The 26,275-nt window shown below is 37.1% G+C and overlaps 4 protein-coding genes and 2 non-coding genes across 6 annotated transcripts; 2 read left to right on the forward strand and 4 right to left on the reverse strand.

Moving 5' to 3' along the window:
* Positions 1-1,774: 1,774 nt before the first annotated feature.
* LOC143452162 (uncharacterized) lies at positions 1,775-4,701 on the reverse strand. Its single transcript, XM_076953027.1, has 3 exons — positions 4,613-4,701; positions 4,240-4,445; positions 1,775-3,076 (listed from the first exon to the last, which is right to left on the reverse strand). The coding sequence occupies exons 2-3, from the start codon at positions 4,440-4,442 to the stop codon at positions 2,545-2,547; spliced, it is 735 nt and encodes a 244-aa protein (XP_076809142.1). The 5' UTR covers positions 4,443-4,445; positions 4,613-4,701; the 3' UTR covers positions 1,775-2,544.
* A 3,155-nt stretch (positions 4,702-7,856) lies between these two features.
* LOC143452163 (cytochrome P450 3A30-like) lies at positions 7,857-13,883 on the forward strand. Its single transcript, XM_076953028.1, has 15 exons — positions 7,857-8,667; positions 9,220-9,331; positions 9,560-9,609; positions 9,723-9,819; positions 10,005-10,084; positions 10,466-10,600; positions 10,932-10,998; positions 11,181-11,274; positions 11,581-11,711; positions 11,811-11,883; positions 11,988-12,148; positions 12,458-12,546; positions 12,755-12,892; positions 13,176-13,332; positions 13,454-13,883. The coding sequence occupies exons 1-15, from the start codon at positions 8,591-8,593 to the stop codon at positions 13,538-13,540; spliced, it is 1,548 nt and encodes a 515-aa protein (XP_076809143.1). The 5' UTR covers positions 7,857-8,590; the 3' UTR covers positions 13,541-13,883.
* Positions 13,884-15,387: 1,504 nt separating this feature from the next.
* On the forward strand, positions 15,388-17,253 carry LOC143452964 (SCAN domain-containing protein 3-like). Its single transcript, XM_076954119.1, has one exon. The coding sequence runs from the start codon at positions 15,388-15,390 to the stop codon at positions 17,251-17,253; it is 1,866 nt and encodes a 621-aa protein (XP_076810234.1).
* Positions 17,254-18,481: 1,228 nt separating this feature from the next.
* Positions 18,482-19,198, reverse strand: LOC143452965 (protein FAM200C-like). The gene has a single exon (XM_076954120.1). It carries the CDS (start codon positions 19,196-19,198, stop codon positions 18,482-18,484), a length of 717 nt encoding a protein of 238 aa, XP_076810235.1.
* Positions 19,199-20,300: 1,102 nt separating this feature from the next.
* LOC143457485 (U1 spliceosomal RNA) lies at positions 20,301-20,464 on the reverse strand. The gene has a single exon (XR_013117181.1). It is a non-coding gene; the product is annotated as a U1 spliceosomal RNA (small nuclear RNA).
* Positions 20,465-23,426: 2,962 nt separating this feature from the next.
* LOC143457486 (U1 spliceosomal RNA) lies at positions 23,427-23,590 on the reverse strand. Its single transcript, XR_013117182.1, has one exon. It is a non-coding gene; the product is annotated as a U1 spliceosomal RNA (small nuclear RNA).
* Positions 23,591-26,275: the final 2,685 nt, after the last annotated feature.

The following is a 26,275-nucleotide window of genomic DNA, read 5'->3' on the forward strand; positions in this document are numbered from 1 at the left end:
CTTCTAACTAACATACTGACCTACTTATAGGCTATAACTTGTCCTGAAACTTTTACAAAAATCCCTAGCTATGTAAATATTGGTAACCTTGTGGCCTACTTCAAGTAATAAACTCAGCGTTCAAATAAACCCAGCGTTCCCCAAAAAGGAATCCTGTTAAAAATGCCATCATTAATACATAATGATTAATGACGTAACACTTGGATATGTTTGACAGCCATGCGCGCGACTTGCATAAACTAAAACCGCAAGCGCGTGCAACTTCAATTCAAGCTTGATAAGACATTGGCATGTCTGATTCTCCAAAACGTATTTCATGTAGATTGTAGAAGAATAAGGCGGTATTGATTCGTCTATAAATTAACCTCATGGGTCGAAATGCAGTTCTTCTCTCTGAAGAATTGACTAAATTAGCATTCGTATATCGCATCTTGGTTAATTATAAAAGCTTTCGCGTGTTAATTTACTGCGACGCGATCCCGAACGCAAAGCGATTTTCGGGATCGGCGTTCGTTCAGCGGTATTTGCCATCTTCAAGCTGCGTATTTACATGAACTCAATGAAAGCTAGACGCTAAATAATGACAACTTTTTCATTAATTTACCTGATGATGGTTTCAGCTTTCAGTAACCTTGCTGCATTTGACTTTGTGCAGACTAGCAGTCTAGCTCATTACAGCTTCGATACCACTGAAACCTAAAATATGCCTTAAATCTGTCTGTCTGTAATTTGTTGATCTCAATTCGAATTAGCGACCAAAACGAAACCTTGTCCACGCTTTGAGCATTCAAGTGTGACGACTGACGCGTTGATAACGCATTGTTAGCAAACATTTTCAAGGTTTTGCGTTTATGCGGTTTATCACATGAGTACGGTGAATTGCGAAACAACAGTAATAAGACTAAACGGTGAACAAGGTTTCATTCCCGTGCGTTAGGGTACAAATTAAATGGTAGAACTTGGTAACGACTTGCGGTCATAGATATCTTATATACAACAACAGTTGTTGTAAATAAGATATCTATGCTTGCGGTACACTAGTGTTATCAACGGAGTGGTAGCTGTGTTAAATTTTGGTGCTTTGCAACTTTTCGATGTGAAAGCGAAATCCATGTAGGCCTACCGAGGTTAAGCCAATGTTTTACGTCCAGTGCTCACAGTAACCTGAAGGTTTGAACTGAAAGGAAATATTCCATGTCTAACGCACAGTACCACACGTAATAAATTCGAACACTTTAGCACTCTTAGAAAGCTTTTCGATTAAGACTTTGTGGTAAGGGTTATCCAGCCTTGTACTTGGCGGAGAATGGTGAGATTGAGCTAATAATATGGAGCTACAAGTTTAACAGCAAAACATTACGTCAAACCTTGCGCATGCGCTGTATGTATCAGTCATTTGCTGTGAGAACTCGCTTGTAACGCAATTAACTTAACAAAGTTTAATCTGTCCCGTCTAAAATCGCAATAGTGCTTAAACGCGACACTTTATCTACAGCTGAGCAGTGATGACAGTTACTTCGTATAAGGTATAAGTTTTTCATGTTTACATAATAACGTATAACTTCCGGGTTAAGACCGTAGTTTGATCATAGCACGGTATAACTACGATTCGTCAGCCTATTCGCTGTTTGTGCAGTTCTATAGCCCTAAATTGATATGGGTGAATTTAATGCTAAACAGCATTAAATTGAAGAAATTCTTGTAAATTTGATAAAACGGCGACCTGAAAAAAGACATAAAATGAATATTGTCAAATTTTGATTGTTGACACATATTCTGAAACAGAAATCTTTATTGTAAAATATGAAACACGGGCGTCTTTAACGGAAAGCTCACGAATTACGATGCGTGACATCGCCGTAATTAAAACAAATACGTCACGACATCATTGTTTACATTTTGTTATAAATATGTCGGAAGTCGCCGAACACTGTTAAGCGAGTCACGTGAAAGAATACCTAAAAACTTAAAATTTGTATTTAGGATTGAATTGAACCAACATTTTAATTTAAAACTAAATTTAGATAAGGCAAAAGCTGCTATATGACAACATTTTAAGTTATATAAATTAAAAAAAAACGATAAAAATAGCTTTGAACGTACTTTTTCAGCCGTGAGAAATTGACAACCAAATTTGTTTGAGGAAATAGGAGATCCCGTGATAAAAATAAACGTTGCGGTACTTGCACAAAGAAGCAATGACGTCATGGTTATCTTTAGGTGGCAACAACAACACGAAACAGAAACCAGATTCGTCATTTAAAAAAAAACTCACATTAAAGTCGGTGTACGCGACAGCATTGCAACAACCGATACAAAAACCTTTGATAAAGGGTTTTGCACAAAATCTACAACAAATAATTTAACATACACTTGTATGTACAGTTGAAGCATATCTGTCGAGTTGAGATCTACGCAATTTACAACTTTTCACCTTGATAACCTTTGACCTTTTGTACGTCACAATCGTTGGCAGGCAATAGAACCAAACTTAGATAAGTAATAATATACAACGCGATAAAAAAGTGGCCGATTCTGTTCGTATTACGTAAAACAAAGCGGTATTTTGGAGCAGCAGTATTTCGTCCCTTCCACGCACAATTCACCCACAGAGTGAACGTTTTTAGGCTTTTCTCCCGGTTGTTGAATTATCACTGGGGCGTCTGTAAATCTCCCTTTCGCCTGTTTTCCTGTTTTCTTCAGGGTGAAAGAGCCCTTCTCCAGGTCACCAATGTCCTTTTTAGCGGCTCGTTTTTGATTGTCGTCAAATTTCTCAGTGATGCATTCAATCAAACGATCGAACGCTTTGTCAATATTGGTGGCATCACGTGCACTTGCTTCGATAAATAGAGCCTTGTGCTTTTGTGCTAGCTTCCTGCCTTCTTCTGATGTCACCGATCTCTTTGATCTCAAATCAAGTTTATTTCCAAGGAGCATTGTGATTGGACAATCCGGTTTCAGAATCTCTTTTAATTGGTCAAGCCATTTCGCGGCGCTTTCGAACGATCTAACTTTTGTGATGTCATAAACGACTATCGCTCCCAAAGAGTATCTGTAGTAGCAGCATGAACTCTCCCTAAAGTGAAAGGGTTTTAATTAGAATGTGTTTTCCATTACTTGTAGTTCAATGTGGCTTTACCAGATTTGTACGACGATAGGATACAATTTTATTATTACATACCAAGAAAACAAAAGCAAATAAGCCTATTTCAAAATTTCTTTCCAAAAGGTCAAATTTGATTTATGTAGGATGCATATGACGTCATTAAATGTCGTCATTTGTACTAATTTTATTATTAGTTCGCAATGGTTGGCAGTTGGTCATTGCCAACAGCTTGTAAAAAATTAAGTCTAAAATATACCTTTCACTGCGGCTTCTGTGTTACCTTTAACAAGAAACCAACGAAAATGCCTGATTATTTGGTTTTATCGTTTCCCACCGTTATCGCAAAATTTTCATCGTCAGTGAATAAACCTAACGTAGGAAATTTGGCGGGCTATAGGACGTTATTTATTGTTTGCACTTGATTTAGAAAAACCGGTTTGGGGCGCGCAGAAAAGATCAAAGGTATCTTTGTGCTGTCATAGATTGTTAAACATTCATCATTGCGTCACTTAATGATAACGAAATAAGAACGCTCTTATGACCAAGCGATGAATTTCGCTCGATGTTCCAGGTTTCAACGCCAGCTGCGCGTCATAAATGTTGTTTACTGGTAAAAATCTTGGCTGGAATTTTACTTACACAGCAGAAAAGCAAATTATGTTGCATATTTCAGGCACGTTTAATAGCAGCTCTGTTTTCAACTTGTCTCCAAATTTTTATTCCGGTTTGTAATGAACGTGCGGAACTGAACGAGTAATACGAACCATAAATTGCGAATAGGACTGTACTTAACGTAAAGTTTTCCGTTGTTTTTGCAAACGCAGCTGTTCCTGGGTCGATTTAACTGTGAAACGCCAGACGAGCCCAAGAGCAGGATGTAATCAAACGCTTATAAAATGCGTGCTTATTTTCAGTAGCACTTCCTTATGAAATTAGAACTCATTTTTGTATTCGTGCGTTATCGTCAAATAGTTTACGGTCAAATGGTGTTTGCTGCCTTCTACGGTATGAGCTTTTAACCGATAAATTCTTTTTTCCGATCTAGTAATTGTTTTGTGGAATCCGGTTTTATAAGACAAACTTCTTCATTAAGAAATAAAATAGCCTCAAAACACGAGCAATTTAAGAATTACCTGAACAATTCTTTGCCCGCCATATCCCATAGCTGAGCGCAGATTTTTCTTCCTTTCAAAACTTTCCGAGCGTGTTCCATGACCACTGTTGGTTTGCTCTCTTCGACAAAGACATTCTGCGTAAATCTGGACACGATTTGAGATTTCCCAGTTTCTGTATCACCGACGACTATGATTTTGTACACACGACTGTATTCCTCCATGATCTGTGGCGACAAATAAACAAGTTGTAAAACAACCGAAATTAAGTATTACAAGCGCAATAGTTCAATACAACACACGTTTATACTCTTTTTGAGCTGAAAATGCTTACAAAAGAGCAGTAATGATTCCACAATATTCTTTAGCATACACACAACCCCATATGACTTACCTTAAACTCAGGTCAACTACGAGTCACAAGAAATTTTTCATCAAAAATAAATTAAAGTGGGAAGTAACCAGGTCAATTTATAAAACGTTCTGAAACCGAGAATAATCCTTGTAATAAAGTTCGTTTAATGGAAAAATCGTCCACAAAATAAACCAACTTGTGTACACGAACACAGCTGTGAAATTGGGAGCGTAGACTCGGTCTGACCGACGCAACTTGGTAAAAGTTTTCTAGCATTATTTCGTCATTTCCGGTTGGTTTAAGGAACTTCCTTGGTCGAAAGTTACACCACCAGCAATCGGTACATGCACATAACATTAGGCCTTAGTTGTAAGCCATTTTGGTAATACATACAAGGTCTATCAGTCTGACAGAGGCGCACATAGGCTACGCAAAAACTGGTTGCCTGTACCAAGGTATCGTACCTTCTTGTAACAGTAACAAACCTACCCAAAACAAAGATGTTTGGTCAAAGCGTTCATTTTCAATGCAGACGTTCAAGCACAGGTTTTCTAACGAAGCTGCCTTCACTAACAGAGAATGTCGAATGCGATCGTTGGTGGTAAACAAAGTCGTTTTTTTATCGATCCTGACCGAAATCAACAATGAAGTCTTATACCCCCGAGAATAAATAGAACGGTATGACATAGGCTTTGGGTCAAAAACGTCGATATCCACACGGCCGATATGTCTTTTAAATATCAGATCTTTTTCAATAACATCTTCTGAAAACTGCGACACACGCCACCTTGTCAGACGATACCAACGTTAGACTAGAACCTCCCTTTCTTGATTTACCGACGTTTAATTTCCCTCAGCGAGATACAACTATGAAATACTGGCCCGAAAAAAGATATTTCAGCTCTCTTTGGGAGTTCCCAATAAGTGGGGATGTTCGCTTTTTTATGACACCACAGTCTTTGATGTGCTACTCACACTTGGCATCATTACCACCAATTTATCGGTCTACATTGCACGAAAATACGTCATAAGCGAACTAAGAACGGAAATGTGACCTAACATCATCTGAAAGCGCGCAAGTGACGTGCGCGTAGTGCCGTCATAACGCTAGAAAGCTTCCCGACATTTTTAAACTCATTAATTTTTCATAGTTCCTCCCTAATTCTATCTATAAACAACATATGAACAAGCAAGACTGAAATGCCAAGTGTGTTTATTTTTGCTTTTTTTGCTTTTCCCCTACATTTGAATATGCTTGAACCTTGTAAGCAAACCTGCGGACAAGACAGAACTTGCTTTGTACGCCCGTGGGTTTTTGTTGTTAAACTGTTTCAAGGGATTCTTCAGTTTAAACTGCAAAGTAAAAAATGAAGCATTGTGGCGGTAAATCATTGCGGCAGACTGCAGAGGGGCGTTGCGGTTGCTTTGGTTATATTTTTTAATCCTTTTTATCTTGTCATAAATTTGCAGGGAGATTTTTTATAATTAAACATCCGTATTGCCTTAGTAGGGTAACTATTTGTTTTCAGATTTAGCAAAATAAGAAGGGAAAACTCATATACGTAAGACGTAGCTGTCTTCAATCCCAAATCTCTGATTACTCAAAGTAATGTATAACTGGTCCTGACAAAACACTTGTATGCACTAAAATGAATCACATTAAATTTGAGTAATTTCAACGTTCTAAAGTCTAAACTAATTTTATCGGTCACGCCAATATGTAGCTCACAATTTACAAATTATGGTGATAAATCATTACCGGTAGCCTACATACGTTATGTTCACTTGTAATAATGTAACAACAAACTGAAAACTCAAATTTACAGGCGATTTAAATATTTAAAAATCTAACCCAGATTCGTTAACAAGCTATAGTGTAGTCATCTCCCCATAAAAAAAACTGAACTGACATGTAAGAGACAAGATCGCGTGAAAACATATGACTGCGTGAGTAAGCGTGATAAAAGTTTTCCAATTACGTATCCATCGTGATTTTTATCACAACATGTTACTTCCCCGGAGCGACGTGAGAATTATCTCAGAAAACTGCCGATTCTTTTGTGGCTCATAACAAGGGGGACAAAAGCAAGACCGTTTGGAAAAGTTTTTAGATTCCAGCAAGCAATCCAATTTGCCTTTTTGTTCTTTGTGTTTGAGCAGGCTAATTATTTTTTGCACTAAACACGTCATGTAACAAAAGAATTCATTCTAACAAGCTGCGTGTGCATGACATCACAATCATTTCACGTAAGTTTATTATTTGATTTTGACGACAAACTATCATTCAAAATGTTTCAATACAAATTTTAATTCAAACATCATTTCAAAACTATAATTCATAATTGAAATATAGCACTAAGAACTTTTTTGTTGCAGACTACTCAAACCGGTCCCCTAAGCTTAATTTTTCCAACTAAGCAATGTCATTACATCTTCCAAAGTCCATCATCACTGTGCATTATTGTTGTACAAACTCGGGCTCGCCAGCAATGTCGTTTACTATTGTTATGGCCACCAGAAACCAGGCTCCTGCCTGACGAAATCGGATTTCTTTGCCCATCTACTAATGTGCGCATTGACCTTCTGTTATTTGACTTCAATTTCTTAACTTATGTTTTGTGAGTTTAACTAATTATGGGTTTAGTGACCGTGCTAGCTGTTACCAGTAATGATATTACCTTAATTATTTTTGAGCACCGTAAATGGTTCAATGGATAAGAAAAGCGACATCCAGCACCACGGCTGCGGACCTTGTTGGAAAGCAGGGGATAACATATACAATGTTCTGGTCATTCCACTGCAACTAACGATTCCCTTAAATAGAATACCTTCCACTCCCAGCAAAGTCGTACAAGTAGTAAGCTGCTTTCAATGAGTTTAAAAAACGCCTCGGCCCCTACACTCTAACCTCCCTGTACAATCTAAACGCCAAATCTGTCTCTGCAGTATTTCATACCCAAACTTAATAAATACTGACTGTTTCCGTAAAACGACAGGTGGGTTGAGCGGCTGAAACATTGAAGCAAACTTTAAATTTATTTTGATGGGAGCTGAATGACAAAGACTGATTTTTGTCTTCATTAAAACGATGCATTTCATTCAAATCGCATCCAGTGTGCAGGCCATAGACATCGGAATAATAAACACTAGATGACTAACTAGATTGTGTTGCTAAGGGGAAAAATGAAGCAAGCATGCGATTGACAAAAATCTCAAAAAGCCGCGAAAATGCCTGGGCGTGTTACGTGTTTATATATTTGCTTATGGTGCAGGCACATTTAGATCGGCGTTTTTGTATACGATGTCTATGCCGAAAAACAATTGTTACAGAAATTTCACCTGAAATGCGCAACCATATGTAAACAAACTGTGTCTTGCCCACTTAGCTGTTTCGTGCCGATAACCATTGCGACATTTTGTTTGCAATAACTGCAAGCGAGGCCAGATAGCACCAATCAAGAAATCAGCAGTTATACCTTAATTAGGCCTAGTTGCTAGTTGTATGTGTATAGTTACCATTGTACACGTTTTAGCATCTTTCATGGCAATACTTTGTCGCTTCTTTCCTGTACTACCGGTACTACTATACATTGATTGTTATTTGTTTGTTAATATATTTCTTGGTATATTAAGCTATAACAGAGTTTTCATTACACTTTTCGCTCACCGCAGTCAATATCGGAAGATGAGTTATAAGATATAGCAATCGAATAATGTTCGAAGATTTTGGGATCTTTTGTACTTTTGCATCCACACATTAAGACCTGAATAAGACGGAAACAGGATTTAGCTTGTAGCTTGTCAGAACAAATTATGACTTAATAGTTTTCGAACAAAAGATCTTGGTATGAGTGTACAGCCTAGGCCTATATATAGTGCTAATAACTAGAATTCATGTGAATCAAAATAACTTTGGACATTTTAATTTTCCTGTTTTTAAACATTCGTTTTCATTTTATAAACAATGATTATTTTCAAAATGTTTTGAAGTAGGCTGCTGAAACATTGCCTATCAAGATGTGGGTGATGGAAATATTCAGTTATACGATTGTTGATGTGGTTGTGCTTCTTGTGACCATTGTAGTTCTTATCAGGTATAGGCTATATAATAAACATTATTAGGCCTTCATAATAGATTGGTTGCCTACTATAAACGTTAGCGCTTTAGGGTAAATACACCTACAATCGAATGATTCTGCTACACAAGAAATAACATTGCGAATAAGAAATATCTTGTTTATTGCTTGCTTTTTAAGGTACCATACCGAATATTATCAATTGCCATATCGGATTCTTCTTACATGTTTTTGTTTATTACGACATTGGTATTAAGATCAGATACAAATATGTGTCAAACGTTCTGATTACAAGTTGGAGTGAGCTGAATGGTCTGCTATAAATATTTGCTATTTGAATATCATACCGTTAAAGAACATCGACTTGTGCTGAGAATTTAGTTGAAACAAAATGTTTGGTTGTATTGTATATATAAACCATTATATATATGTTTATTGATATATGTTTACTGTGTATCGGTGATATGTGTTTTCATACTGACCACAAATCATCAACCTTCCTTGTATATGTGAACATTAGAGAATCACTACTTCATAGCTTATAATTGTTATTTTCTCTGATAAATCTAGGTTGTATATTCATCAACAGTGGCAAGTTTTGAATAAGCTGAATATTCCTCACAGCCCACCGACTATCAGTGGATTCGGGAATCTCGGAGAACTTAAGAAGGATCCTGATTCAGTGAGTTTCTGCATATTATAATATAGTATTATGACCTCTTGTGGTCATTTAGTTGTTTGGTTTGGTCTTATACAACAACAACATCATCATCCCACACCATTAACATCTTATACAAAGTGCAGCTAACTTGTTTCATAATAAATTGCCCTTGAACGTGTTAAAAACGTTAGGTTAATGATAAACACATGTTTTTATGACATGCAGTCACGTAATGATTATAATGTGTAGATTTTCAAAGGAGACTTGAAAAAGAAAAAGATATTTGGAAAAGTTTATGGGTAGGTGGAATGTTCATGCATTAGTAGCCAAGTATATATATATAAGTAAAGTAAAACCAGATAAAACTTTTCTCAAAAAAGTCAACAAATATTGTATCAAATATATGTTTTAGGTCTTACAATGGACTTCGAGCCGCTGTGACCGTTCATGACCCAGAAATTCTCAAGCAAATTTTTATCAAGGAGTTTCCAATATTTTCCGAACGCGTAGTAATTAAATTATCAACATCTTTTGAAATATACTGGATTACTTCTAAACTTGCACTGTAAAACCATATGATAGTGGTAAACCATATTTATTTAATGTAACTCCCAATTTGAATTGGAAATTAGACAGGAAAAAAGTAATTTTTGTAAGTATCAAAAACATGTTGATTTTTCGTTTTTCTTGCCAGAGATCTTTTGCAAAAATTAATGGCAAAGAATTGAATGATGGACTGAACGTGGTTAAGGGGAAAAAATGGAAGCGTATCAGGTAATTACAGTATACATGCTGGCCCCGAAACATTTACTTGGACATTTCTGTGTGGATAATATTTGTCACGTGTATTTTATCATGTAGTAACCACAATACATTCACACACATACAGTGATGTTATAAACACTTCATTTGATTGAAGCGCAAGTATTAAGGTATCCTGAGAGGCTTAATTCTATAAGAATAAGTTCTCTTAATTCGACGGTTTCTCACCATAGTCGTTGCCTCTTAACTTTCTTAGCGATCACTAGGGCCAACCTCAAAAAATCTGGCTCTGTGTATCAGCACTAACTTTGTCCGAACTCTTTCATTGTACTGACAGTGCATATTCTACGACACACTTTATAAGGTTATAATGACTATTACTTTGCAAAACAGAAATACCCTTTCACCAAGTTTCTCAGCATCCAAGCTAAAAGACATGCTCGGAATAATGGAGCACTGCTCAAATACTTTGGTGAAAAATCTCAAGCGATTCGCTCAAAAAGATGAAGGAAGATTTGATACTAAGGAGTTAGTTAAACGCTTTAAATTTGCTTTTTTTATAAAGAAAATATATTTTTACATATTAGTTATAAAATACTGTGCTTGTAGAATGCACTGCTTGTATTGTGTTTTTAATCATAAATATGTTAGTTAGTTTTATCCTTATAAAATATATGATACTGTAGTTTAGTATAGTGAAATGCCATAAAGTTTTTTATTAACTAAAAACAAATAATAAAGTCTACACAAGCTTTTTCAGGACTTAATCCTTAATTTTGGTCTCAATTGGCCCTTTTTCAGCTTTCTTCATTTTTAATTACATAGTAAGTTTCACCTTTAAAAATTTTTTTGAATGCAGGATGCTTGGAAGGTTTTCTCTTGATGTGGTCTGTGCTGCAGCTTTCGGCACAGATGCTCACACACAGGTATATTTTACTCTCACACATCCCATTACAGATTCAGTTAAACAAAAACATATAGGAAATTATACATAAAAGAAGATGACACATAAAATGTATTTGTTTGCTTGAATCTGACTGCGTACTGCGTGTACTGTTTCATGGAACAACTATTTTATATATTGTGAGTTACCACCATTAATATTTAGGAATATGAAGATGGGAATCCCCCAAAGATCGTTCAAGTGGCTCAGAAGACATTTAACTCAACGCTTATTGGCAGCCCTATATTCATTTTAGTTTGTAAGTACTATACCGAAAATATTTTAATTCTCATTTTGTCAGTTCTTTGACAAGCTAGTCCGTTGAATAACACTGGATACATTTCACATTTCCATGAATGTGAAGATGAAATATTGATTATGATTTGTACTGTAGTACTCTCATATTTTGGTATGGTTGATATAACTGAATTGCCTAATATATTTGGTATCTATCGGTGATACTCATTACCATAAAATAAATAAATTCCATAACTTGAAGTTAAAATTTGCAGAACGAAATAAATTTTTTATCATAGCATAACTAACTTTTCTTTAAAATTTCTAGTTATGTTTCCATGGGTGGAGCATATTCTAAAGTTCTTCAATTATAGCATCTTTCCAACCGAAGTAGTGAAATATTTCTCGTCCCTTGTTGATGTTTTGCTGAAAAGGCGAAAGGCCGGTGAAACAACATCGGTGATCACTTATTAGTTGACTTTATGTCTTCCTGGTGCTTTTGAGAGCTGCAACAGCTACTGGTTCGTTTTGGGGTTAAAAGATGTTAATGTTTTACAGAGGATCGACATTATGCAGATGATGTTAAAGTCGCAGATATCAGAAAGTGAAGCAGTTCATGGCGCACATACCGGTACACTCAAATTTCTCTATGAAAGTCTGAATACTGTATATAACAGAGAAACTGCAAACAATTTGGTTGAAGTTGTCCAATTTTATGTTTCTTTGAAATTTCAGGGTTAACACAAAATGAAATTGTCGGCAACAGCATGATTCTGATGTTAGCCGGTTATGAAACAACTGCTAACACGTTGATATTTTTATGCTACAACCTGGCCACCCATAAGGACGCCCAAAGAAAATCTCAAAAAGAAATTGACGATATTCTTCGTGAGCATGTGAGAAAAAAATAACTGGTACAGTACCCGTAGTTTTCATAAACGCGGAAGCAGAAACTTTTTTTAGCTTTAAAGCAAAAACAGTCACGATACTTTTTGGTTAGTAAACAAACTTAATTTCTTGCGTTGTAATTTGTACCCAGACAGTACCTTATCTACCTTAGACCGTATCTTATTGTATTAGTTACCGACTGTTGTCAAATTTTAGACAGTCAAATTGTGATAATTTTCTGTTCAACAAGTATTGTCTTTAAAAAATAAATAAACTAAATATTTATCTACGCAGTTGTTAAGTTTCATTTTTAACAGGGCAGCATGACGTATGAAGCCGTGAACAAACTAAAGTTCCTCACGCAGTGTATCAATGAAACACTCAGACTTTATGGTCCAATACCGCGGTAGTTAACCTTATCCTAACTGTTGTCAATATTTTAACTGTAATATGACGGATGTGTTACTGTGTTAATTATAAGAAAATTTTATTGTAATGTATTGTTTATTTTAGCTATGTAGTGAATGTCAGAGTAGGCTAGTATGATGTTACTGACGTAGGTCTATCATAACATTACTTAAAAGTCACAATTACATATTTGTATCTGTTTCTAGCAACGCAAGATATTGCAACAAGGATATTAAAATCAACGGGGTTCAATTTCTTAAAGACATGGAGGTAATAGTGCCAGTGTATAGTCTTAATCATGATGAGGAATTCTGGGACGAACCGTATCAGTTTCGACCAGAGAGGTAATTAATTTGATCCGTGTAGAAATTGGTGCAATCCTTAACCTCGTAGTCTTTGTGCCGAATTTTCTGCTGCACCATCTAATTTCTGTGCATAGTATAGTATAAACAGTAAATACTGACCCAGTAGGCTATAATTAATATGACTTGCTATATAGATAGAAGCGTCTAAGTATGCTTGTTTAGTTGGTACAGGCACGTTTAATGTTAATGTGCTAGGATGCAAGCCAGTATTTTTTCCTAAGATTTCTCCAATCAAATTAGCTACTTTTGTTTGTTTTTATAGAATGGAAGATATGACTAAAATTGACCCGATAATGTTCCAGCCTTTCGGAGCCGGGCCACGAAATTGCATTGGTTTAAGGTTTGCAATAACGGAGATGAAAGTAGCGATGTTCCAACTTCTGAAGGAATTTGACTTTGACGTATGTCATGATACGCCGGTGAGTATGGAGTGGTCGTACTTTCAAGGCAATGGAACATTGTTAGATGAACAGTATACACGTACAGATAATTTTATAAATTAACAATGTTGGGTTTAAGAACATCAATTTTTCTGTGTAGTCTCCACCGCTCGAGTTGAAATGTACGTCAAATATGAGGCCTAAGGAAAAAATTTTTTTGAAAGTTTCTCCAAGAAAATCTGCGTAGTTTGGAATGAGATGCATGTATTATTGTATTTACATAAGCGTAATTAATTAACAAGTGCAATTGATCGTGTAATTGTTGAATTTGGTTTAGGTACTTTATGTGTGTTAATTGCTTTCAGGCGTATTTAGTTTTATTGTTGCAATTCATAACCCACCCACTGTCTTTGTAGTAATTAAGAATGTATTTCTGTAAATTGGCTGCTATTTATTTATTTTCTTTTACAATCTTCTTCATTTCAGCGACTTCAATGCTTATTAAATCCACTGTTCCAATTTCTTCAGTAATTTTGTCGTTGATTTTATTGTGATATGATTTTAAGTAATAAATGTGATTCTGTTGATGATTTCTCATGTCCATCATCATTCAGTCAGTATTAAGGCTTGATCATCCTTAAAGTCTTCATAACGGCTGCTAAGTTTCACAATTACTTGTTAACTTGCCCTAAATTTTGTAATATAGTAAGGTAAATTTTCAAACAAACCTTAATAGACAAAACCAATTTTTTGAACAACGGTCTACATCAGAAACCTGAAAAAATAACATTATATGACAGCTGTAATTGGTTTGTTAATATGCTGCGTACATTTTCGTGTCGTTTGAAATACGTGCGAACCGGTTTTTCATGTCTTTAATCTTGCAACGAAAGATAAAAACGCTGACAATTGTCATGGCTTAAAACTAGGGTTGTGCCGCGAGGAAGATTATTCGGGTTCGTGCGAACCCAAATATTATGAAGGTCGACACGAACGAATCCCGAATCTATTCGTATTAGAATGAAATAACAAAAATTTCCTCCAAAAGTTGTCAAGTCTTGCTTCTAAAATGACGTAATCGATAAACAAGTCGCTTTCTTTCGAAAAATAGTGTTTAAAAAACGATCGAAAAAGCAAAATCGTTAGGAAACGACCTTCATTGTAAGTACTGCTGACTCTAGTTTAGCATTGTCGGGAAACTAGATCATAATTTTTAACAAAAGTCAGTAAATTTATAAGTAATATTGTATTCGGGTTCGCCATTGTTGGTATTCGTGTTCGCCCGAATCTTCCATAAAGGCGATATTCGGCGAATCTATTCGGGTTTGGGTTCGTATCGGCGCATCCCTACTTAAAACACACAAGTTTAAATGGGAATACTGGCTGTGGTATGCCTGCGAAAAACATCTTGATGTGGTTGCTTCAGCTAGAACAGTGGTCCCCAACCCCCGGTCCGCGGACCAGTACCGGTCCGTAGGTCAGTTGGTACCGGTCCGCACAGGGTACTGTTAATTAGTGTGGGAACCCCTTTTGTTGCGTGGGCACGCTTGAGTTCTCGAAATCGATTGTCTGGAGAGGCCATTTTATCGCATAATAACCTTAGTTTATTACATCACAAGCCCTTGTTATGCTAAAATTCTTGAATTGTTATCTTGAGTGTATCAGCTAGTCTTCCTAATTTAGTATCCCTTGCCCATTCTAACTGCCCGATGCCCTTTAATCAGGAGAGTAAGTTTGTTACATTCAGTTTTTTAGGAGGCGCGCAAACTTTTATTTTCACAGGCTGGGGTTATTTAGCCAGTATTCAAGAGTATTTTTGCTGAGGTTCAGGGAGTTTTGATTTTTGCTAGAGTTGAGCTTTGGCATGATCTTGAACCTGGACATTTACGGAGAGCACAGTTTTATTCTTTTTTAGCAGTACAGTTTTAGTATCTCAGTTGTTTGTTAATTCTGGTACGTGTTCTGCATTGCAGCTCCAGGATAATTCAGCTTTCTTTTTTTGGTGAAGTTATTCTCATTTTAGCTATTTTAGTGAAGCTATATCTCATTAAATCTTTATAACAGTCAGTTATTGAGTGTCGAAATTTATCAAACATGAGTACCAAACAGACGTCATTAGAAAGCTTTCTTGTGAATGGGAAAAGGTCCATTGAAGAGACAGAAGAAGAGTCTTCAACATCAAAGAAACAGAAAACTTTTAACAGACAATACCATGAGTCCTACTTGAAATATGGATTTATCGCGACAGGTGATACCCACGCACCAACACCGCTCTGCATACTTTGCGGTAACAGGCTCTCAAATGAGTCAATGAAACCGTCAAAACTGCTCCGCCACTTGAACAGCAAGCACGCTAGATCAAAAGACAAGCCCCTGGAGTATTTTGAAAGAAAAAAACGGGAACACAATGGACAGGAAAAATTTCTGAGGGTCACTACAACAATAAATGAGAATGCTTTGAGAGCATCATTTTTGGTGGCTAACCGTATTGCTAAGGCGAAAAAGCCATTCACCATTGGTGAAGAATTAATCTTGCCCTCCACTAAAGACATTTGCCGTGAGCTACTAGGGGAGGCTGCTGTTAAAAAGATAATATCTGTGCCTTTGTCAGCGAGCACTGTGACTGGGCGCATTGAAGAAATAGCCGAAGACATTGAAGCACAATTGTTGGAGAGGATTAACACATCACCGTGGTATGCACTCCAGGTTGACGAATCTACAGATGTCGACAACAACGCAATACTACTTGTTTATGCACGATATCTTTATCAGGAAGATATTCATGAGGATTTGTTATGTGCGCTATCCTTACCAACCAACACCACAGGAGCAGAACTATTCAAGTCACTGAATGGTTATATATCAGGAAAATTGCAATGGTCTTTTTGTGTCGGCATATGCACAGACGGAGCTGCTGCCATGACCGGACGATTGTCTGGTTTAATTTCTCGGATTAAGGAGGTTGCACCTGAGAGTGAATCTACTCATTGCATCATTCACAGAGAAATGCTGGCAAGTCGAAAAATGTCTCCGGAATTGAACAGCGTATTGACTGATGTCGTTAAAGTTATTAACTACATCAAAGCACACGCCCTTAACTCGCGTTTGTTTGAGCAACTTTGTGAGGAGATGGATGCAGAGCACAGACGCCTACTCTTGCACACAGAAATAAGATGGTTATCCCGAGGAAAATCGCTAACCAGAGTGTTTGAACTACGAGAGCCATTGCAAAGATTTCTTTCAGAAAAGAAGTCACCTCTGGCTGCACATTTCAGTGACAAGGTATGGGTCGCAATACTTGCTTATCTGTGTGACATGTTTAGGCTGCTCAATGAACTCAATCTCTCCCTTCAAGGGAAAATGACAACAGTTTTCAAGTTGGCAGACAAAGTAGCTGCATTTAAAGCGAAACTGGAGTTGTGGGGAAGGCGCGTGAATAATGGTATTTTGGATATGTTTCAAACATTAGCGGGGATGTTGGGCGAAACTGAGCCTGAGCCTTCATTTTCGAAGTTGGTGCACGATCATCTGTCTTTGCTTTTGAAAGAGTTTGAGCGCTACTTTCCAAGCACAAAAGACCCACGAACTGGTAAAGAATGGATGCGCAACCCATTTGCCAGCAAACTAGGTGAATCTAGCATGTCTGTGCAAGAAGAAGATCAACTGCTGGAGATTGCAAATGACGCCAGCCTTAAAGCTATGTTCCACACAACAACTCTGCCAGTGTTCTGGATTAAGGTCATGGCGGAATACCCGGAGATCGCCACCACAGCGCTTAAAAGCCTATTACCATTTCCGACATCCTATATGTGTGAAGCGGGGTTTTCTGCAATGGCAGCAACCAAAACAAAGCAACGGAATAACCTGGACGTTAGCAAGACACTTCGAGTGTCATTATCTCCTATTATCCCCAGATGGAATCGTCTCGTTGCAGAGAAACAAGCTCAGGGTTCTCATTGATTTAACGATGGATTGAAAATTTTGCAAATTTAAATCACTTGATATTCGTTTTAATTCAATTTCAATTTCGTTTTGAATGCATGTTCAAATACAAGAAAATTAAAAAAAATCTGCGTCTCCCCCACCCTTTTAGTGGGTCGCGGTAGAATTATCAAACGTAGACCGGTCCGCGGAGACAAAAAGGTTGGGGACCACTGAGCTAGAACAGCGTGGTCCAACTTCTTTTCATCGCGGGCCAATGTTTTTAATTAGAACTGAAGAAATGTGAAATTAGTACTGTAGAACAATGTGACATTGATATTACAACTGAAATTAGAACTGAAAAAAGGTCTCTTTTTTTATTAAAACTGAAATTAGAATAGTTCAAAATTTAGCTATTAAAATAATTAAATGCTGATCAATGTGACATCTGCGGTCGAGGTTCTTCCTCGACAATAGCGTTGGTATCCACGGGAATCGTAGTTGTGGCCATGCGAAGGCAAGCCTGAAGAGCCTCGTTTCCAAGTTGATTTCGATTTTTAGTTTTAATATTGTTCATTGCTGAAAACGTACATTCACAAATGTATGTACTTCCAAACATAGAGTACAGCTTCATAGCAGCATCTTTTAAAAGGGGAAACCTCTCCTTTGAGACAAACTTCCAAAAGCTTTCAGGATTTTCCATTTTCTTTGAAAGCAAAAACTGATCGTTCTGAAGTTCACATATTTCGAGTTGAAGCTCTGGTGGCTGTGTACTAACTCTCACGTTCATGGGATTGTTGAATAGCGAAAGAGGAATCTTGAGCTTGCAAAAGTCCGCAAACCTGCTGCTAAATTCATTGATCAGCAAATCTATAGTATTTTCGAATTGAGTAAAATCGGCACTTGGGTTTTCTTCTTTGATGACAGAGCAACAGGAAAAATGAGTCAGATCGTTTCTTTCCAAACAGTCCTTAAACAAGCCCAATTTCGAGCGGAAACCTTCTACATGTCCCACTAAATTTGAAATGCTCTGCCCTTTCCCCTGCAAACTCAAATTTAGCACATTCAAGTGATTTGTTATATCAGTTAGAAAAGCCAAGCCGCTAAGAAATTCATTGCTTTGAAGCTGCGCTTGAAACGCATCTGTGTTTTCGATGCGCTCCTCCTCAAAAAAAGAAAGAATTTCTTTGCGCAGGCCAAAGAAATGTTTTAACACTTTGCCAGCGCTCAACCATCTGATACTTGTGTATTGAGGAAGGTCGCTGAATTAAGCATCGACTTCGTCCAAGAATGACATGAATCTTCGATGCCGTTGAGCTTTATTACCACCCCTTATTAGATTAACCATCTTCACAACGCTTTGCATGACGTCCATCATTTTCAAAACTTTTCCGCAAAGTGCTTCTTGGTGAATTATGCAATGCAGCGTTATGCAATCAACTCCATTTTGTTTCAGCAATCCGACAAGATCAGTTTTGTTTCCCACCATGGCCTTTGCCCTATCCGTTGCAATACAAGAGCATTTTTTAAAACCTCCATACTCAGAAACAACAGAGTCAAGAGCTGCATATATGTCAGAACCTTTAGTCCCACCACTTAATGGATGAATTTCAAGCAATTCTTCGTGAACAAGAAAATCCTCGTCTACTATTCGAGCAAATATCAGCAATTGGCTAATATCACTCACATCCGTACTCTCATCCAAAGCAATTGAAAAATATCTGCATTTTCCCATTAAGATTTCCAACTTACAAGAAACGTGTCGACTTAAATTGGTCACTCTCCTTGCCATTGTCTGATGCGACAAAGACACGGTTTTAAACTTTTCAGCAACTTTTTTTTCGCCAAACACCTCTGCCATTTTGATCGCACATTTCTTAACCAATTCACCTTCTCGAAATGACTTCCTTTCTTTTGTGAGGATGAGTGCAACTTCATATGAAGCTTCAAGGCTTGTTTTTTGGCGGCTCACAAAAGTATACATCGCTGCCACTTGTTTCTCCTGTTTGTTCTTGAGATTTTGCAATACGTTCTTTCTTTCATTACCTCCATATTTTTTAAACTTATCTTTGTGAAAAGCCTCATAATGACGCTTGATGTTGTACTCTTTAGCAGCTGAAACTGTTTTTTTTGCATACCAGACAGAGTGGTTTCCCTGAATTTTCTACGAATAAGTAATCTTATTCCCATTTATTTAAAAATGACCTTTCTTTTTTTACAAGTACTCATTCTGTAGCTTTGTTGAAGTGTTTAAACTGGTAAGTTTTAGGCTAGCAGCGTGGTCCAACTACTTTTGACTTACGAGCCACTTTACAAAAACGTGACAACTTGCAGGCCACTTTGTTCATTCACATCTATAATGCCCACTATTATGACGTAACACACAAATGGATGATGCGATGCAATGATGCTGTCGCAATTATTGGATTATGCCAAATTTCTGAGTGTTGCGCAATAGCCAGTATTAGGGTTCTAATTTAAAAGATACATAACATGAAAACTGTGGAATATTTAAAGGAAACAAAAACGTCCAGAACACTAGGTAGGCTACATATCAGCGTTTAAGAAGCCTAGTTGTACTGACGAGACCTGATAGGTTGAAACAGTATAGGCCCTGCTGTGTTCAACTTTGAATTAAATTTTTGACATTTTTTATCCAAATGCTATACTTGTTCTAATTGAAATAAATTAAATCAATACTGTGAAAGCTCGCGGACCGCAGACCTGTAGTTGGACCACGCTGGGCTAGGACAACAAGGCGTGTAACTAAAACCTAAGAGAACTTTTTGGACAAAGTGGTATTGTTACGCATTACAAAGGATCATTCACAAAGTTTTTGTCAATTACAATAACAAATAAACAAAATATGAAGTTATGTTGCCAGATTGAATCAAAGCTTACTATCAGTTCGCGGGCCAACTTTGGCCCGCGGGCCTGCAGTTGGACCACGCTGAGCTAGAAGATCAAAACGCATTAAAGCAATCTTCTACCTGGAGAAACCGCGCGCAACAAGCTTGAAGGATCGTATACTTAGTAACTGAACTGTAGTGTACCAGAAAGCTTGTTCAGAATAGATTAGGTATAGTTTGGGGATAGCGCGAACGCAGTCCCCACTAACAGAAATTATACGACCGAGTTACCCACATTTGGGGTAATCGCAGAGGTCAGCTCAGTCGAAGTGCAATGACAAAGCCTCGCCCTGGGCCCACCGCCTGCCGGATCGCGGTGAAGACCCTCGTCAGGTAAGTATGAGTTGGAATTATGGAACAAACCATTTTCAACAATGAAAATAATTTTTTATTTGCAAAAGATTTAGAAGCACTTGTTTGCATTAAATTAATTAAAAATTTCAATTATCCAGTAGAATCGGAATATTCTTCTTTTGTAAGTACATTTTCACAAGTTCTTTCACATAAAATACGCATGTGATATCTTTTTACAAATATCAAACTTGAACTAAAGCGAAAAATGTTAGTAACTAAATTCAATGTATCATAACATTTAAATTAGTATGACGTCATCACGCGCCAAACATGGGAAAGTGAAAATTACAACCAGAAGCGTACTTAGCATTGCGTTAAAGACACCAAAAGGTTCTAAAAGCTGGGCCTAAAATTCCCGTGTTTGTCCACCTCGTCCAAAACACACAAAGCTCAAAACGTTTGTGTGTTTAAGCGTCAAATACCGCTTTCAAACGCCTTGAAATGAAATGTATTGTTTTATTTGTATGTACAATAGTTGTCAAATTAATCTGCATGTTTGAAAAGCGATACACAACCTGTGCAGTATCACTGCTTATTACATGTTGTTCTGTGTAAAACAGTTCCCAACTCATACCAATGTTCGTGAACTCACAGCAAACAAGTCATAACGGCTGCTACGTTTCACAATTACTTGTTAACTTGCCTTAAATTTTGTGACACAGTAAGCTAAATTTTCAATCAAGCCTTATGAGACAAAACCATTTTTTTAAACAACAGTCTACATCAAAAACCTGAAAATATAACATTATACGACAGGTCATTAAATCCAATCAGCTGCAATGAGAAAGCTTTGTAACGGTCACAAATGCAGCGCCACATAAAAAATAGTGTGTTAGGTGGGAAATTATGAAAATTAAATTTTGCATTACTTCTAAAAATGTTTGTACTTCAGACAAAATAACCTGCTTTGCAAAGACTTGCAACGAATCGCGTAATGACAAAAGTTTGGTCAACTGGCCTCAACGGTTTAAAAGTGATGAGGGCGGATTCAAAATGAAACAGTTATTTAGAAACCTCCAAACTAGCAAGTAGGTAGCTTGCACATTGAAGGAAACATGATCGTTTTGGGATTAGAAGCTACTTGGACAATTTCGCAAGCGCTCACTTACAAATGTCATTTGAGAAAACAAATGATTCATCGTTTACGACTACTTGGCAGAAAAAAGTGCACTCAAGTGTAAACAAAGCAAATACTGACAGTAAGTAACTAATATGATCATGCATACTGCATGTCTACCCAATATACACGACCATTTTCATTTGGAACTTGTGTAACAAAAATATATCACATGTTATTTATAGTATCTTACATTTTACCGTTTTTATGATGTGTTAATTCTCTACTTGATGTGCGATGATTACTTCACGTTGGTTTGGTTTTAGTTGATTAATTGCGATTATCCTTGTTTATCTCACGTTTTGTGCGTTCTTATCCAATCAATAGCTTAAAACCTCACCTTTTGTATTCTATAAAAGCCGTTGTAAAGTGATTTAAGGTCGTCGGTTTGGTTTTGGGTCCTGGGGCAGTTTAATAAAATTAATTGGTTCCTTGGGTTTTACTGTTGGTGTCGCGGTTCACCGTGAATGTGGGAAGGCAATCTGGCATTCGAAAGCAAGAATTTTCGGTTACACTTGTACTGTACAAGTTCAAACTAATTGCTGAACATGAAGTCAGAAAGAATACTGGAGTCCGTAATGCTTGTAAATTTTAAAAGATTGCAACGACTTTATGGCTGATTTTGAGATGCAAATCCCTTTGGAATCGGAAAATTTCCAACGTCGAATACGAAACTTTACAAAGAGCCTACAATGTCAATCGAGGTAAAGTCAGTTGGAGTTTGTTGCCAAAGTGCTTTGTCCATACATGCTTTTGAGCATTAGAAGCTTGCGCAAAAACCCTAAAATATTTGTTTAGTGCTGTGTACATTGAAGTAAGGATGTTTCTACGTATTAACTTTTGTAAAATCTCAATAAATTTCAGTGTAGCAACAAGCAAAGTTCATCTTGGTAACAATTTTCTTTAGTAACATTTCTTCTTCCTTTTTGTACGGCAATGGACTTTGCACAATCGTGATTTCTGACACAGAAAGCGATTGGGAGCTTAATTGCCTTGGAGTCAAAGCTAAACTAAAAAATAGTAACGTTCGGAGTAAATTTAATGAACTAGTTTAAAGTCATTTTGTTACTGACAGTCAAGTTAATACAATTATCTGTTTAACTAGTATTACAAATTAACTAAACGTTCATGAACAGTTTATGTTTATCAAAGCAGCTGTTAAAAGACATGAATCTGTGAATAAACAGCTCAAACTACTGTCATATTGCAAATCTGAAGTCAGAAAGAATAACTTGAGATTTAAACGATTTTTTGACTGATTATGATATATGGCAACGGACCTCGCACAATCGTGATTTCAGACACGGAAAGCGATTAGGAACTCCATTGTCAACGTTGATGTTGTCAACTAAAACACTGATAACTTTGGAGTAAATCTAATGAACATAACAATTGAAATCGTTATCAGTAAACCGGTCAGATATCTTAGGTAATTTGTGTTATGTTGTGCGACCACGAGGCCGAACTAAAACTTAAGGGATTGTAACGTTGAAGGTCTAATAAACACCTAAATCAATGAAGCTGTAATTGGTTTGGTAATATGCTGTGAACATTTTCGTGTCGTTTAAAATACGTGCGTACCGCTTTTCACACCTTTAATCTTGCAACGAAAGATAAAAACGCTGACAATTGTCATGGCTTAAAAAAGAACAAGTTTGAATGTGAATACCGGCTGTAGCGACATCTTGATGTGGAAGCTTCAGCTAGATTGCTAGAAGATCAAAACGCGTAAAAGCAATCTGCTACTTGGAGAAACCGCGCACCACAAGCTTGAAGGATCGTGTATATCTAAATTGAACCAGAAAGCTTGTCTAGAGTTGATTAGGTATTGTTTGGGGATAGCGCGAACGCAGTCCCCACTAACAGAAATTATACGACCGAGTTACCCACATTTGGGGTAATCGCAGAGGTCAGCTCAGTCGAAGTGCAATGACAAAGCCTCGCCCTGGGCCCACCGCCTGCCGGATCGCGGTGAAGACCCTCGTCAGGTAAGTATGAGTTGGAATTATGGAACAAACCATTTTGAACAATGAAAACAATTTTTTATTTGCAAAAGATTTAAAAGCATTTGTTTGTTATGAATTAATTAAAAATGTCTATTATCCAGTAGAATCGGAATATACTTCTTTTCTAAATACATTTTTACAAGTGCTTTCACATAAAGTACGCATGTGATACCGTTTTACAAATATCAAATTTAAACTAAAGCGAAATAGGGTAGTAAAGAAATATAATGTATCATAACATTTAAATTAGTATGACGTCATCACGCGCCAAACATGGGAACGCGAGAATCACAACCAGAAGCGTACTTAGCATTGCGTTGAGGACACCAAAAGGTTTTAAAAGCTAGGCCTAAAACTCCCGCGTTTGTTCACCTCGTCCAAAATGCACAAAGCTCTAAACGTTGGTTATTTTAAGTGTCAAATACCGCTTTAAAACGCCTTGAAATGAAATGTATTCTTCTATTTGTATGTACAATAGTTGTCAAATTAAACTGTACATGTTTGAAAAGCGATGCACAACCTGTGTAGTATAACCGCTTATTACATGTTGTTCTCTGTAAAACAGTTCCTAACTCATACCAATGTTCGTAAACTCACAGCGAACAAGGGTTTCAGGGTTAATCCATCTTTTGCAGCCTGGCATGTTTTTCGCCTCAGGACTGATATGCCGTTTTCTGAGGTATTGTTTCCAGAAAAAGCCTACTGGTTTAGTAACTAGGTTTTTGTCCAGTCATTTAAGCCACTGCCTAAACTGATTAAAGCGTGTCTTGCTGAGTAACACATTTTCCCATAGATTGTGATGTAATCACATGACAAGTGGAATATATACATTAGTAAGCTAGTAGAGATTTGTGGATGTAGAATTTCTGCTTTCAATCCTCGTAAGCAATAATGGTTTTCATGCAAATATTCATTTTTCATTACAAACGAGTCTGTGAAAATATAAAGCAAAACCATGACTCTCTCGGCAAGTTGACGCGGGTATCTAGTGGACAGGGAGGTTGCTGCGAATAACACTGTATGATTTAACTGCAGTAACTGTATGGAAAAACTTACATACTAACGTTTACAGGTCACAGGGCCAGTATATTCCACAGACAGTAGAAACGAGTAAATGAGTCATCGATAATGAAAACAAAGTTATCGGTCTTACGCCGGCAACTTAAGACATGTGGTATCCAAAGTATGCTAAAACAAAGAAGTCATCCCGCCAACACCAATAATTGAATAAATTCCAGCATTTTCATCATTTTAGCCACGTCATCTACCCTAGTATACCTTTTTTCGGCATGCGGACGCTCCTAAGTTTGTGATGCAATAATATATACTTTATCTATGCGCAAGCAAGAATATAGAAAAGGTTAATAAGCAGGCTTGATAATTATGATGCAATAAAAGCGTAGGCTACTTTGGCTGCTGGGCTAGTTCTAGGCTTTTTGTTCTTGTGATCTCCGTTCTCTCGGCACAAGCCAGGTTGATTGATCTGTTATAAATTTCTAAGTTTGTACAATGCCTCTAAAGAGAAGAGCGTATCCGTTGAAGGAAAGACATGAAAGCTGCAGAAAGAGAGCGTAGCAAAAAGTATGTTGCTGACCGCTTGGTAATGCCAAAAAGTTACGTTATTAAGATGTGCAAAAACTCGGAGGCCATAAAGATATAGGCCATTATAATTTTGAAGATCTAGACGAGCATCTAATGCAGTGGTTTCGAATGACTACAGATAAAAAACTAGTTGTGTCTTGCGAAATGCTGCTCAATGAAGCAAAGGAATTTGCTATTGCACTTGAGCATGAGGAAACATGAATATGAACTGGGTTAATCGTTGGAAGAAAAGAAAGGACGTCACCTGCAAGCAGTTACATGGTGAAGCTGAGTCTGCAGACATAGGCGCCGATTTTTCAAATGATAAAAATGGGGGCAAATTGAAATTTGGAGATCTCCCATTAGGAGGAGAGCTTATCATCAGCACAACGTTTTCGTTGTTGTGTAGTTATGTATCACAATGCGTTTTGCGTATAAATATGTGACCTTATCAAATATCTTGAAGCAATTTTTAGGAACTTCTTTTTGCATTGGCCTACTGCTAAACTGATTGCCCATAACCGGTAGAGTGACATTACGTCCGTAAAATAGGACTCGTCCTAACCTTTTCATTTGATACATAGCCTACTTACCACACGTTTTGATTGTATGAAGGGAAAGATGAACACAGTTCTACAGTGTTAACTAGCGTCATGAAATCAGAAATCAGTCAATGGCCGCTACGAGTTAAAACGATTTAGTTCAAAACGTTGTTTTATGTCATAATTGCATTTATTAAAGAATAAGAGAGGGGTATTTTCAAAACAATACCTTTTTTTGTTAGAAATGAAGTCGTTTTCAAATTTACCTACAAAGTTTATATCACGGTTTAGACTTAGAGGTGAGAAAGTAATTCAATAGAAAAAAGTTATTTCACATCAGTAAGAGTCAGACATCGATAACGGCCTTAAGCACTACCCGGCTTCTCAACAGCCACACGAAAAATGTGGTCCACGGCAAACAGAATACAATCAAGACAGGCAAGAACAGCTTCAAATTTATATCGATGGGGCTTACTCGACTCCCCAACATGCCCAGCATGTAACGAAGCTCCCCAAGATACCGACCACCTCGTGATAAAATGCCCTAATACA

The sequence above is a fragment of the Clavelina lepadiformis genome, chromosome 4 (genome assembly GCF_947623445.1).
Source record: "Clavelina lepadiformis chromosome 4, kaClaLepa1.1, whole genome shotgun sequence".
NCBI lineage: Eukaryota > Metazoa > Chordata > Ascidiacea > Aplousobranchia > Clavelinidae > Clavelina > Clavelina lepadiformis.